The sequence below is a fragment of the Ahaetulla prasina genome, chromosome 8 (assembly GCF_028640845.1).
Source record: "Ahaetulla prasina isolate Xishuangbanna chromosome 8, ASM2864084v1, whole genome shotgun sequence".
Classification (NCBI taxonomy): Eukaryota; Metazoa; Chordata; class Lepidosauria; order Squamata; family Colubridae; genus Ahaetulla; species Ahaetulla prasina.
This window is the reverse complement of record NC_080546.1, coordinates 17188881-17202800: the sequence shown is the minus strand read 5'-3', so window position 1 is coordinate 17202800 and position 13920 is coordinate 17188881. Positions and strand designations below refer to the sequence as shown.

Genomic DNA, 13920 nt, shown 5'->3' with positions numbered 1-13920 from the left:
CTCATTTAACAGCTACTTTGCATAGGTAAAGGTAAAGGTTCCCCTTGCACATACATGCTAGTCATTTCCGACTCTAGGGGGCGGTGCTCATCTCCGTTTCAAAGCCGAAGAACCAGCGCTGTCTGAAGACATCTCCTTGGTCATGTGGCCAGCATGACCAAACACCAAAGGTGCACGGAACGCTGTTACCTTCCCACCAAAAGTGGCCCCTATTTTTTCTATTTGCATTTTTTACATGCTTTCAAACTGCTAGGTTGGCAGAAGCTGGGACAAGTAACGGGAGCTCACCCCGTTATACGGCAGCACTAGAGATTCGAATCGCTGAACTGCCGACCTTTTGATTGACAAGCTCAGTGTCTTAGCCCCTGAGTTACTTTGCATAGCAACATAAATTCTGGTCCCGATTGTGGTTATAATAATCACAATATTATTATATTATAATATTGTATTGTCCTGATAACTTTGAAAGCGCTCCCTTCAGCCACTAGAGGTCGCGCATACGACCTCTAGTGGCTGAAGAGCCACTAGAGAAGAACCAAGAACCAAGAGCCCATCAAGACCACTGCACAAAAGTATACAGTTTTGTCACTTTATTTAACTCACAACTGTCAACAAAATATACACTGCAATATTAAACATTTCAGAAGTACAGCATTGTAAGATACACAAAAAATCAGTGGGAATGTAAAACTAGATTTTTCCCAAGCATTTTTTCCTCTTTCTTCTTCAGAGCAAGCGACTGTGAGACAGAGCGGGACTTACGCACCAAGTAGGGCATTAATATTCTCTAATCATCATGACTACTCTTATTGTTCATTTAAACACTAATATCCTAAGCATGTTTATCTGGAGCAAATTCTACTGAAGATCTATCAGATCGACTCCCAAATAAGCATGAACAGGACCGGGCAGCATTGTTTACATTTGCTGCTAGTTACAAATTGCTACGGCCTGAAATCCGAATTATGTGTATATAAGTGGGAGCAAACATTCAAGTTGTGTTGGCCTTCTCACTCACTCACTCTCTCTCTCTCTTTTTTTGCAACTCAGCAAAACAAAAACACTGGTGATGGAGGAGTTGGGCTTTGATCTTAGTTGGGCCCTTACATGCAAAACGTCTGGCGAGCTCCCTCAGAGAAATATCGGCCTATCTTAACCCTTTTAGAGAATGACCTCATTGTCCTCAACACTATCGTGATGCTCAACACTATGTTGGTCTTCGGCGCTGTGGTGATCTTCGGCGCTTTCCAAAGTTTGGTTGCTGACATCATCGGGACTGCTGTCTAGCTGTTGGAGTTCCTCACTGTGATCTTTTCTCTGCTCTCCGCTCTCCGTGCTTTCTAAGGAAAGGGCAGCTTTGCTGTGGTCGCGGCTGTCTTCCACACTCTCAGGTTTTTCTGGGCTGTGGTCCTCTAGACTTGTGTCGTGAGATGCACTGTGGACTTCATTGCTGTCCCTCAGGTTACTTTTGTCGTCTCTTTCGTGGCTTTCCAGAGAACGGGCCTTAGCATATTCATGGCTTTCATCATCTGGGCTGCTGTCCACTTCATCGGAAACGTCTTGAGAATCGAACTGAAAAAGTGCACAAGAGAAACCGTCACAGGCCACTCCATTCTCATGAGGAATATCTACCGTACCGACAATATAAGAGCCACAACGATTTTCCTTTCTTACACAAGGCTGGAGGGTGGTACTTTCAGAAGCTCTAACACAGGGGTGGGGAACTGTGGCCCTTTTATGACTCTTGTGGACGTCAACTCCCAGAATTCCCGAGTTAGCATGGAATTATTAGTTCAGTAGGAGTTATTAGTTATTTGTACCCTGCTTTTAGTATTTTTCTGATTGCTTATTTGTAGCCTATGACTATCATTAAGTGTTATATCATTAAGTATTATATTTGTAAAGGTAAAGGTAAAGGTTCCCCTCGCACATACGTGCTAGTCGTTCCCGAATCTAGGGGGTGGTACTCATCTCCGTTTCAAAGCCGAAGAGCCAGCACTGTCCGAAGATATCTCCGTGGTCACGTGGCCGGCATGACTCAACGCCAAAGGCATACGGAACGCTGTTACCTTCCCACCAAAGGTGGTCCCTAGTTTTTCTACTTGCATTTTTTACATGCTTTCAAACTGCTAGGTTGGCAGAAGCTGGGACAAGTAATGGAAGCTCACCCCGTTACGCGGCACTAGGGATTTGACCCGTTGAACTGCTGAACTTTCGATCGACAAGCTCAGCGTCTTACCCACTAAGCCACCGCGTAACTTGTTGTTCTGGTACCTCACTTTGCTACAAAGAATATCCATGATGTGTTACAAATAAAGTGCAAAATAGGTGATAAAGTATAAAGAAGACTTAAATAATATACTGCCTCAGGTATATGCGGTATTAATTTCAACAACTTATATATTTTTTTAATTTTGTTGTATCTTTTGTGTTTTTCATGAGCTCAAGATAATTTTTCTTGGGGAAGTGATTAATAAATTGGTTACTCATGTCCTTTTACACCAGTAGAAATTCCCATGTTTCACTAAAAGAATTTCATTGGTGTAAAACATAAAGTAGCAAAACAATTTCCACATACCATTTTATGGCCGCAACATTTAGTCTGCAACTAAAAAAACCAGAAAACTTGCAAATGTTATTAAAAATATCTTAAGTGTCTGGAATGCGGATGTTAAAAAATGAAAGCAAAGCATGTTTATGTCAACTACCGTATATACTCGAGTATAAGCCGAGTTTTTCAGCACGTTTTTTGTGCTGAAAAACGTCCCCTCGGCTTATACTCGGATCGGCTTATATTCAGTATATCGACATACTCGAGTTGTTTTTTTTCTTTTTCACATTATACCGGCCGGTAGCGAACTTGGCGGGCTTTGCTTTAGCTGGGAAGCCCTGCCGGTGCAGTGAGAGGGCGGGGCGGGGGAGCCGCCAGCCTTCTCGGCCGAGGGAGGGAGGGTTTCGCCGACCGGTAGCTGCCTCATTTCCCACCCTCGGCTTATACTCGAGTCCCCAGTTTACCCCAGTTTTTTGGGGTAAAATTGGGGACCTCGGCTTATACTCGGATCGGCTTATATTCGAGTATATACGGTAATTATTAAAGCAAGGAAACTCTGCGTTTTTTGTTTCTTCCACCTCAGGCTTTGGAATATTTATTTCGTAGGACTTTTATAGCATTAGTGCAGTAGGTTTTTCTAAGCCAATGAATTTGCTCAAAACATGCTTCCTCCTGCTAGTTCTCATATACAATGAGCAACCACAAGCAGTGTTGTCCAAGTATGTAACATTTGAATATCCAGCTATCAAAAACTAGTGTGGCAAATGACGTTTTAATGGTGGCCTTGCCAATCACAAGATAATGAAGGGAGATGAATTGGAGGAGGAGTTGTCATGACATCTGAAAGGGAAACAACAATCTCAGACGTTATTTCCCATGAATACCCAGAGCTACCAAACAATGACAGGTGCAGATCAAAATCCTCCAGGCAAAAATGTCATGTGAGTGAATGGCAACATAACAGACGGATGGTGTAGTTCTAAATAGGATGGTTGTCTTGTTCCTTGAAAATAAGCATTTAAATCAGGAGTCTCCAACCTTGGTCCCTTTAAGACTTGTGGACTTCAACTCCCAGAGTCCCTCAGCCAGAAAAGCTGGCTGAGGAACTCTGGGAATTGAAGTCCACAAGTCTTAAAGGGACCAAGGTTGGAGACTCCTGATTTAAATCACTTGAATTAAAGCAGATGACGATATCCCGATGCAGCTAAAGGTGCTTCTCATAGACCTGCTCTTGGGCCATCCTAAGTTCTCCCTCCACTTATGTGAGTGCAACAATAAAAGAAAGCCATCAACTGGCGTTTACCTTTCCAGATCTTTCCAAACTCATCTGGTCAACTTTTGACCTGAATTCATAAAATGGGACGTCTCCTCTGGAATTAGTGGTGGGAGCCTCAGTGGGAAAGTCAGTGACGGTTTCATGAGACTCATCGGATTCATCTGAATCCGGATGATCGTCGTCTTTGGAAACATCACTATGATCATCATCATCTTCATGACTTTTGCTGGAAGAGGCCAAAAGGGTCTGCAAGGAAACCAACACAACTTGGTTATACCACGTGCACAAGAACATACTTTGTGTTAGCTAGTTTTCAGTGCCAAACATCAGGACGAGAACCTTGGAGATTTGAGGGTAATATCCCAGAGCAAATGTAGAATGTCTTTTGTTCCACTAGCTGGCAGCAACAAGAATCTGGTGACTATAGCAGAGGTGGCATAGTGGTTAGAATGCAGTACTGCAGGCTACTTCTGCTGACTGCCGGCTGCCTGCAATTTGGCAGTTCGAATCTCACCAGGCTCAAGGTTGACTCAGCCTTCCATCCTTCCGAGGTCGGTAAAATGAGGACTCGGATTGTTGAGGGCAATATGCTGACTCTGTAAACTGCTTAGAGAGAGCTGCGAGGGCTCTCTTAAAGCACTGTGAAGAGGTATATAACTCTAATACTATTGTTATTGCTATACTCTCAAGGCGTACATTTTAGATACGAAATAATCAGAAGGCGCATGGTGGCTCATTTGATTAGGACGCTGGGCTGATAAGCACTAAGCCCACTTTTGAGACCTAAATACTGCCATGGAACAGCGTGAGCTCCCATCCTTTGCTCCAGCTCCTGCTGGGACATAAAAAGAGCCTCCAACTGGATGTCCCCTGGGTGATGGCTAATCCTTTCAACCTGGAAGCACCTGGGTGTGATGCGATTTGCAGGCTTTCTAAACAATGTCTTACTTAAGACTTACTTGGATTACTTAAAACTACTGAGAAGCTACAACTGGTACAAAATTCAACATGTAAGCTCCTAATTGGTATGCAAAATCATCTCAAGGGATATTTGGATCTTCTGGCTTGGAGGGGTACTTCATAGCTCTTTAAGACATCCCCAAATCCTTTAATTATGCAAATTCACACACAGACACTTAAAGAAGTCATACTGAATCGTCAAGATGGACAGGGCACAGTCTTCAGAATAGTTTTGTACAGTCCTAACACAAACCCTATGACACCACACTGAAATAACTGCCTTAGTTACCAATTGTTTTTGGGTTTTTTTGGATTGTGCATTGGTTTTGCTTTCAAAATCCAAACCTTTAATAGTTTAGGAAATATACCCAAAGCTATTAAAGGTTTGAATTTTGAAACCAAAACTAATGCACCAGAGATGGTATTCAGCCGGTACAGGCGAACCAGTAGCATAATGCCATCCTATTTAGCCATGTTTTCGAGGCCGGATGCATGTGTGAAAGGCATGCATGCATGCAAAGTAAGCACGCGCGCATGCGGCAAACCGGTGGTAAGAATATGTGAAACCTGTTGCAATGTACAATATATAGAAATTTGACTGACTATGAATCTGTTTGCCTCTTATTAAAATCTGTGTATGACACTCATCTATAGACATTGCTGCTCAGCGATACATTCATGTGTTACTTTTTACAAATGAAATCTATGGAACTTCGTTTTTTCTGCACAACTATCAAAAGTGAATTACTTTTTTTCTCCTTTTTCACCGGATCTAAAGGAGGCTACAAATGCAGTCAAGTTGGTTGTCACAACAGAGTGATCAAAGCTTGGCCTGATTTGTTTGCATATAAATTCAAGTTGCGGTTACCATCTTGACTGTTTTGATCAAACACTGCAGGCTATTGGGAAGAATGGTTGATGAAAAATAAACTTGCACCCACTATCTTCTGTGGGTGGGTTCAAATATGGAGAGACATGTTGAGTTAAACTGACCTGTTGCTCAGTGATCTCATCACGATCCTCCAAAGACTGAGAGTTCTGAAAATGAAATAAAAGTGCTATAAAAACATCCAGTGGATTTGGAACAGATAACGTAAAAGGAAACCAGCCCAATTAAGCTGATAGAATTCATTACTACAGGTAGTTCATTTAGTGACCGTCTGAAGTTTACAACAGCACCAGTGGTGGGTTTCCAAAATTTTTTACTACCGGTTCTGTGGTTGGTGGGCGTGGCATGGTTTGGTGGGCGTGGCTTGGTGAGCGTAGCAGGGGAAGGATATTGTAAAATCTCCATTCCCACCCCACTCTGGGGGAAGGATACTATAAAATCTGCATTCCCACCCAAGTCCAGGGGAAGGCTATTGTAAAATCTTTATTCCCTCCCCACTCCAGGGGAAGGTTACTGCAAAATCCCCATTTCCTCCTGATCAGCCGGGACTTGGGAGGCAGAGAATAGATGGGGGTGGGGCCAGTCAGAATTTTTACTACCGGTTCTCCAAACTACTCAAAATTTCCACTGCCAGTTCTCCAGAACTGGTTAGAACCTGCTGAAACCCACCTCTGAACAGCACTGCAAAAAGCGACTTGCGACCATTTTTGACACTTATGATTGTTGCAGCATCTCCATGCTCACATGATAAAAATTCAGATGCTTAGCAACAGACTCATATTTATGATGGCTGCAGTGTCCTGGGCAGAGGTGGGTTCTGACCAGTTCTGGAGAACCAGCAGCGGAAATTTTAAGTAGTTTGGAGAACCAGCAAATACCACCACAGACTGGCCCCACCCCAATCTATTCTCTGCCTCCCAAGTCCTACCTGATCAGGAAGAAATGGGGATTTTGCAGTAACCTTCCCCTGCCATGCCCACCAAGCCACATCCACAGAACCAGTACTAAACATTTTTGAAACCTGCCACTGCTCTTGGGATCCTGTGGTCCTCTTTTGTGACCTTCTGACAAGCAAAATCAACAGGGAAGCCCGATTCACTTAACAACCATGCTACTATATTAACAACTGCAATGATCCACTTAACAATTGTGGCAAGAAAGGTCATAAAGTGGGACAGGATTCACTGAACAGCTGTCTTGCTTAGTAACAGAAATTTTGGGCCCAGTTGTGGCCGTAAGTTGAGGACCACCTGTGTATATAGCTGGAGAAGAGATCAGTTCATGAACCGTCGGTATATTAACAACCAGTAATCCTGGTTAATGATTAGCTTTAGTACAGGGATCTCCAACCTTGGCAGCTTTAAGACTTGTGGACTTCAACTCCCAGAATCCCTCAGCCAGCAAAGCAAAGCTGGCTGAGGAATTCTGGGAGTTGAAGTCCACAGGTCTTAAAGCTGCCAAGGTTGGAGACCCCTGCTTTAGTAGCAATATAATTCTGAACACAATGGGGTGGAGAAATGGAGAAGGAAGGGTATTCTGCTAAAGCTCGGCTAGTGGATTTCCCAGAAGCAGTTGGTTGGTAACTAGTGGAGATGCTGAATCATTTAGATCCAGTTGAGGCTTTCCTGGGATTCTTTTTTATTCAGGGAATAATAGGATTTAGGGCCTGGACTGAATGGAATGAAAATGAGTGGTGCAGTGGCCTAGAGGTGGAGCTCTCGTCTCACAATCAGGAGGCTGTGAGTTCGATCCTAGATAGAGGCAGATATTTGTCTCTTTGGGCACAATGAGAATATATCTGCTGAATAAAATTCCGCATTGGCGACAAGAAGAGCATCCGGCCATTAAAACACTCTGCTAGCTCCATTCAATTGCCCAGACTCCACCCCACAAGGGATTATGGGGTTGTTAAAGACGATGATCGAATGGAATGGAAATAGGGCTGGTGGGAGGTATGGAGAATGATGGACAGGGAAACAAATTAAATAGAATAACGGATAAAATACCTTGCACTAAATCTCCTCAGGCCTAGTTTGACCATGACTAGGCCCAACTGACAGCTAATTTGTCTCCCATTTTTGCTTACTCTTCCCATTACATTTCTTTCTACTATGTTGCTTTTCTGGGGGGGGGGTGCTTTTCTCACTAGAGCTTTCCAGTTGGACTTGCAACTCCATAATCCCCAGATAGCACCATCTCAAACCATTCCATCTGGGTTTATTATAGGCACATCCAGAAGCTGCCAGGTTGAGGAAAGCTCCTAACAGTTCATCAAAGAAGATGAGTTGCATACCAGTTGAGAAGATGTATGTTCTGGTGACTCTTGACTATGTTCATGGCTGTTTCCATGCTCTTGACTGTGTTCATGGCTATGGGAATTGTGGTGGGGATGATGGTGTGCGTAAGCTTCATTTTCTCTGGAGTCCTACAACAATACAACAACATTAGAATTTAGCAAGCAACACTTCAACGCTTGGTCACCACTAAAGAGCAAGGACCTAGGGCTTGGTACAAGGATCCCTACAACAAAGAGGAAATAGTTAAAGATAAAGGTAAAGGTTCCCCTCGCACATGTGCTAGTCATTCCCAACTCTAGGGGGCAGTGCTCATCTCTGTTTCAAAGCCAAAGAGCCAGCGCTGTCCGAAGACGTATCTGTGGTCATGTGGCCGGCATGCCTAAACGCCAAAGGCACACAGAACACTGTTACCTTCCTACCAAAGGTGGTCCCTATTTTTCTACTTCCATTTTTTCCGTGCTTTCAAACTGCTAGGTTGGCAGAAACTGGGATAAGTAACGGGAGCTCATCCCATTACACGGCACTAGGGATTCGAACCGCTGAACTGCTGACCTTTCGATTGACAAGCTCAGCGTCTTAGCCACCATGTCCCCTTAGGAAATAGTTAGGAGGATCTAATTGCCATGCTATCTAGCTTCATTCTCATTCAACTTTTGTGAAAAAATTAAAAGCAGTGTTAAGAATAATTAGAAAATATATCTAAACAACACAGAAAGTGCCCGTTAGCAAGTGAAATGAATCTTAATAGGATTTTGTGGTGAATTGAAAGATACAAAAAGGACAGCTGTAGGAACTAAGAAATAGACACCTTGAAGTTTGGGGAGAGGATTACAGGGTTATAAAAAGGGAGAGTTTTGTTTTGTTTTTTAGTTGGGGAGAAGTATGGCCCAAATAACTGCATTTAATAAAGGGATTACAATCCTTTTAGTGGTAGGACCTTTTTAAAAATATATATATATATATATTGGAAAGGTATTGTCAATTGTCTCACTCAATTAAATTGATGCCTGGTGGATTAGGACTGAAAAGAGTGTGTGTGTTTACATACAGATGTAAACAGGAAATAATTGAGGATGCTGTATTCCCCCCCTCAGCTATACAAATTTTGGCTTAATTTCTAGTAATGTGAAGAAGGAAATTCCACATGACCATAAAATATTAATATTTGAACCAAGAGAATGCTCCAGGGGTGGGCTTCAAAATTTTTAGCAAGGAATTCTCTGCCTGGTTGCTGGGTGGGCGTGGCCATGGCCATAGAGGGCATGGCCATGTTGTCCTCCTGTACCATGGCGGGGGAGGTGTTTTTGCCCTCCCCAGGTTCCGGATGCTTTCTTCGAGCCTCCAGGAGGGCAAAAACAGCCTCCCCAGGCTCTGGAGGCCCTCTGGAGGCTGGAAATGGGCCTTCCCGAACATCTAGTAGGCCCGTTTTTCTACCTCCCCAAGCCTCTGCACGCACCCTGCACTTACCTGCATCCAAAACAGACCACATGGGGGACTTCTGGGAGGGGAGGGGTGGGTGGGGCCTGCCATTAGTGGGATTTGGGGGTTCTCTGAACTGCACAGAATCTTAGCTAGAGGTTCTCTCGAACCGCTGTGAACCCTCAGCAACCCACCCCTGGAATGCTCCAATTCTTGACTGCTTTTTATTGTTAGAATTTACTAAGTGTATCTTAAAAAACCCTTATTTTTAAAGGGTTTTTCTTATTTTAGATAAGAAACATAGAGAATCTGGATCTACTCGAACTGAATGAGGTTCAATAAAGATTGTAACAAAAGCGATTCTCTGCAGACATACAATGTAAAACACTTACATGTTTTCTTTCTGCACTCCTAGAATCGTCATGATGTCTCGATTTGCTGATCTTTAAGAAGAAGAAAAAAATTAGATAGCATTGATTCCTTTTTTGCTACACCAAGAAAGTCTTGATTGATTAGTTAAATGCATAGGATACTTACTGGTAAGGCAAAGGCAACGGTGAAAAGACACAAGATAAGCACCGCGATTTTCATGATGACTGATCCTTGTGGAATAGTTTGCAAACCCTTGGTAAATTCCTGTTCCAAAACAACAATAACAATTCGTTTGCCCTGTGTTTCACAAACTGTCTAAATATATGTAAACAGTAATTCCAGAATGAAGGTCTCATGATGGATTGATCAGACATCTGCCAATGAACTGCCTAGTCTGCAATGTTGATAAAGCTTTTCTAGATGAACTTCAAGAACTTTCTCAAACCAAAAGTATTAATAATAATAATAATAGTCCATCTAAAAAGTTGTGGATTGTCACTGCCTTCTAGTTCTCTATATATTTATCACTCTCTTTCATCTCTTCCTGAACACCTAATCTGGCCGAGATTTAAAGAAGCAGAAATTAAAAGGATGAAAACTGAGAGAGGTAAAAGGTAAAGGTTCCCCTCGCACATATGTGCTAGTCATTCCCGTCTCTAGGGGGAGGTGCTCATCTCCGTTTCAAAGCCGAAGAGCCAGTGCTGTCTTGAAAACATCTCCATGGTCATGTGGCTGGCATGACTAAACGCCAAAGGCGCATGGAATGCTGTTACCTTCCCATCAAAGGTTGTCCCTATTTTTCTACTTACATTTTTTTATGTGCTTTCGAACTGCTACCCTGTTTCCCCCCCAAAATAAGACATCCCCTGATAATAAGCCCAATGGGCTTTTGAGCACATGGCAATAAGGCCAAGCACTTATTTCAGGGTTCAAAAAAATATAAGATAGGGTCTTATTTTCAGGGAAACACAGTAGGTTGGCAGAAGCTGGGACAAGTAACGGGAGCTCACCCTGTTACGCAGCACTAGGGATTCGAACCGCTGAACTGCCAACCTTCCAATCGACAAGCTCAGCATCTTAGCCACTGAGCCACTGCTCAGTGTATAATAATAAGGCTCCCCTTATTCCACTATATTATAGGAAACTTTGCGACCTGATTTATAAAACCCACCAAGCCATAAGGTGGTGTGTTTGCTTTTCATTTAACGTGAAGTGGGAACTCACTTATTATGTCATTACATTGTGTGCAGAGTAGGCCACTGCAGCTGGTTCAACCAACCATGGTTTGAAACATTCTGGGAAAGTATATATTATATTTGAATTCAGATTAGCTTGATGAAAATGCATGCATGGCATTGCCACAACATTCCATAAATGCAATGACCCAGGTTTTTTGGTTAATGTTATTGCTTTAGAACACAAAAAAGAAAAAAATAGAAACCAACAAATACAGTAATACATCTAGAAAAAAGGCTCTGTTTCTAAACATAGTATTAAATCTTGGCCACACAGAATAATCTTGGTTAGTCTTTTCATTGAATTGCTAAATGGTATATTCACGAGCAAGGAGTCAATGCATCTCTGCTTATGAACACACTAATCACATAGGACTAAATAATTTCTTATTTCCAACATAAACATTCTGTGAAATATCCAATACATGCAAAAGAAATATCTTTTCCTTTAATAATAACTTAAGATTGTAAGAAACATACTAAATATTTTTAAAGATGCTTGGGTATTTGTTTGTTAATGTGGAATGCAGCAACTCCTTACTTATTGCTAATAACTAATATTCAGTTCAACGATTATCTGTGCATAAAAAGAAAACAATTTGAAATACATTTCAATGCTGATCGTAATTCAGGAGTTTTAGATGTTGCTGCTGCAGCAGGATGCAGTCTTTTGGGAAGACGGAGGAAAAGTGAGAGTGTATTATGAAATAATTCAAGGGCAGATATTTCAAAACTTAATGAAAATCCTGGGAAAGAAGTTTGCAACAAATTGGTATTTCTTCTGCCTCTGGTTGCCTCAATATGCATATGAATAGAAATTTAATTCAAGCATAATTGTAATGCTTTAGCAGCGATACCATCAATTTGATTGGGTCCTTTCTTCTAAAGCATTTTGAAAAGATTTCCGAGTCAGATAGGATTACACTGTTGTGTGTAACACTTTGGAAAAAAGCTGATGAATCAGGACTCAAGGGATATATGAGAAATTGATGAATCATGATGGAAGACTGTATCAGGAGCCAGGCTGATGGGGGAGCTGGCATTCTTCCTTATGCATTGCCCTTCCTCTTACAAGGTTAATGAGCACTTGTGCTAAAAGCAAAAATCAATGTGAAAACACTGCACCAAATTATATCTGAGTAATACGCCTAAAGAGCGTTGTTGGAGAATGGAGAGCCAACGATTTTTATGGAGATTAAATGCAACACTTTTAGCCAGAAATACTTGGCTAAATAAATAGACGCTGTATAAGACATGGGGAGTAGCAAGAATTTGAACCCTTCTTGGATGGAGCTGTGAGGGTTTAACTTACATCCAGATCCACCGGTCCTCTGATATTTCAGATAAGGAAATATTCTTGAACACATACACACTGCATGATTTCCCCAGATTGCTAAGTTATCTTAATACGATGGCTATTTTTGCTTTTAAAAGCAGAGCAGGAAGCAAAGTATGCGGCTTCTGGAGTTTTCTGTGTCCAGATGCTACGTTTTTTTAAAAAAAAAATAGGACCCCTGATAAAAAACAGCAGCTGATAATCCTAGTTACCCAAATCACGATCAACTTATGGCTTGTCTTCCTCTTCCAACTCGCTTCAATGCCTTCCCAAGTTACTTCTACAACAGTCTTGCAAAGTAGACACTCAGGGACACTGTAAGACACTCAGGGACTGAGCGTTTGCCAACATCCAATCTGTTCTAATCATAACCCCCCCACCCTCTGCAATTTAGCACTAGAGATAGCAGAATGCAGTCCATAAGCCATTTTGAGCCAAAAAAAACCCCATGCAGCAATTTGACTCCCTCCCCCCAAACTCTTAAGAAAGAGCTATTTGCATTTGTTTTTTTTGTTTTTAGCAGCAGTTTTCATTTGGCAGCACGCATCATCCCTGTATCTTTAAATCTGCTCCCAGATGCTACGCAAACCGCACTGTTGTTGGAACCGAATCTATTTCAGGCAAAATGCTCCCCTTCTCAGTGGAAACAGTCTCTAGCACACTGCCAGGGTATGCTTTTTTCCCTTAATAAATTGCAGCGCATCTTGAAAGTAACAAGTAAGAAAGAAAAGACAATTTGGTACCTGGAGTGATGCTTAGATCCTCAGACAGCAATCCGCAGCTAGGTTAGTGAAGCTCAGAGCAATGCTGAAGTCACTCCAGTTACTTCCACTCACTCTCCTCTTCTTCTTCTGTTTTCCCATCTGCAGACCTCTGAATTTAAACTGTAGTCCAGATACCAGCCGACCAATCTGTGTCAAGCGGAAAAGATGAGGTCATGAGTCTCAGTCCTCCCACCATTCTGCTACATTTCCTCTCGGGGGTTTTTGTGGCTTTCCAAGCAAACAAGGAGCTATTCCATAGTTAAAACATTACTTATGTAAAGTCTGATTAACTCATGTTTTAGATCAACTCCTTGCACTCTGTCTGGAGGGAGAGGAAAATAATAAGCAGGGGACTTATTAGCATTTATGGGGAGAACTACATTAAATTGCTTCTTCTTCTTTTTTAACAAAAGGTATGGGCAGCTTCTGCTGGGAATGGTAGAATGTAAATAACTCCTGCAAAGTATAAATCTTGGGGCCGCTTGGAATTCCATTTGCATGAAAACAAGATAGGTCTTAGAGCCTTTATGTTTTGGCATTTGGATGAAGAGGAAAAAAACATCTTTTTAAAAAAATCTCTTTTTCTAGTAGCAATGTTTGCAATGTGTCTGGTGTCTTAAATATTATTCACAAGTCCATCTGAACCCAACTCAGAAGCCCACAACTCTAGTTCACACTGGCTGAATTTGTACATTATATTAAGCCCTAAATCATGGTTTGCAAGCCACAAGAGCAAAGCCAAATAACGGTAACATTTAAACCCGGGACATTGTTCTTCTGTTTAGCTTCATTCTTTCTTAGTATTAGACCCTTACAAATGG

The 13920-nt window shown here is 42.0% G+C and overlaps 1 protein-coding gene across 1 annotated transcript; it reads right to left on the bottom strand.

The window, feature by feature from the left end:
- Positions 1–575: 575 nt before the first annotated feature.
- On the bottom strand, positions 576–13222 carry SPP1 (secreted phosphoprotein 1). The gene is made up of 7 exons (XM_058193548.1): positions 13079–13222; positions 9930–10028; positions 9785–9835; positions 7970–8101; positions 5781–5825; positions 3855–4073; positions 576–1572 (listed from the first exon to the last, which is right to left on the bottom strand). Exons 2-7 carry the CDS (start codon positions 9981–9983, stop codon positions 1162–1164), a joined length of 912 nt encoding a protein of 303 aa, XP_058049531.1. The 5' UTR covers positions 9984–10028; positions 13079–13222; the 3' UTR covers positions 576–1161.
- Positions 13223–13920: the final 698 nt, after the last annotated feature.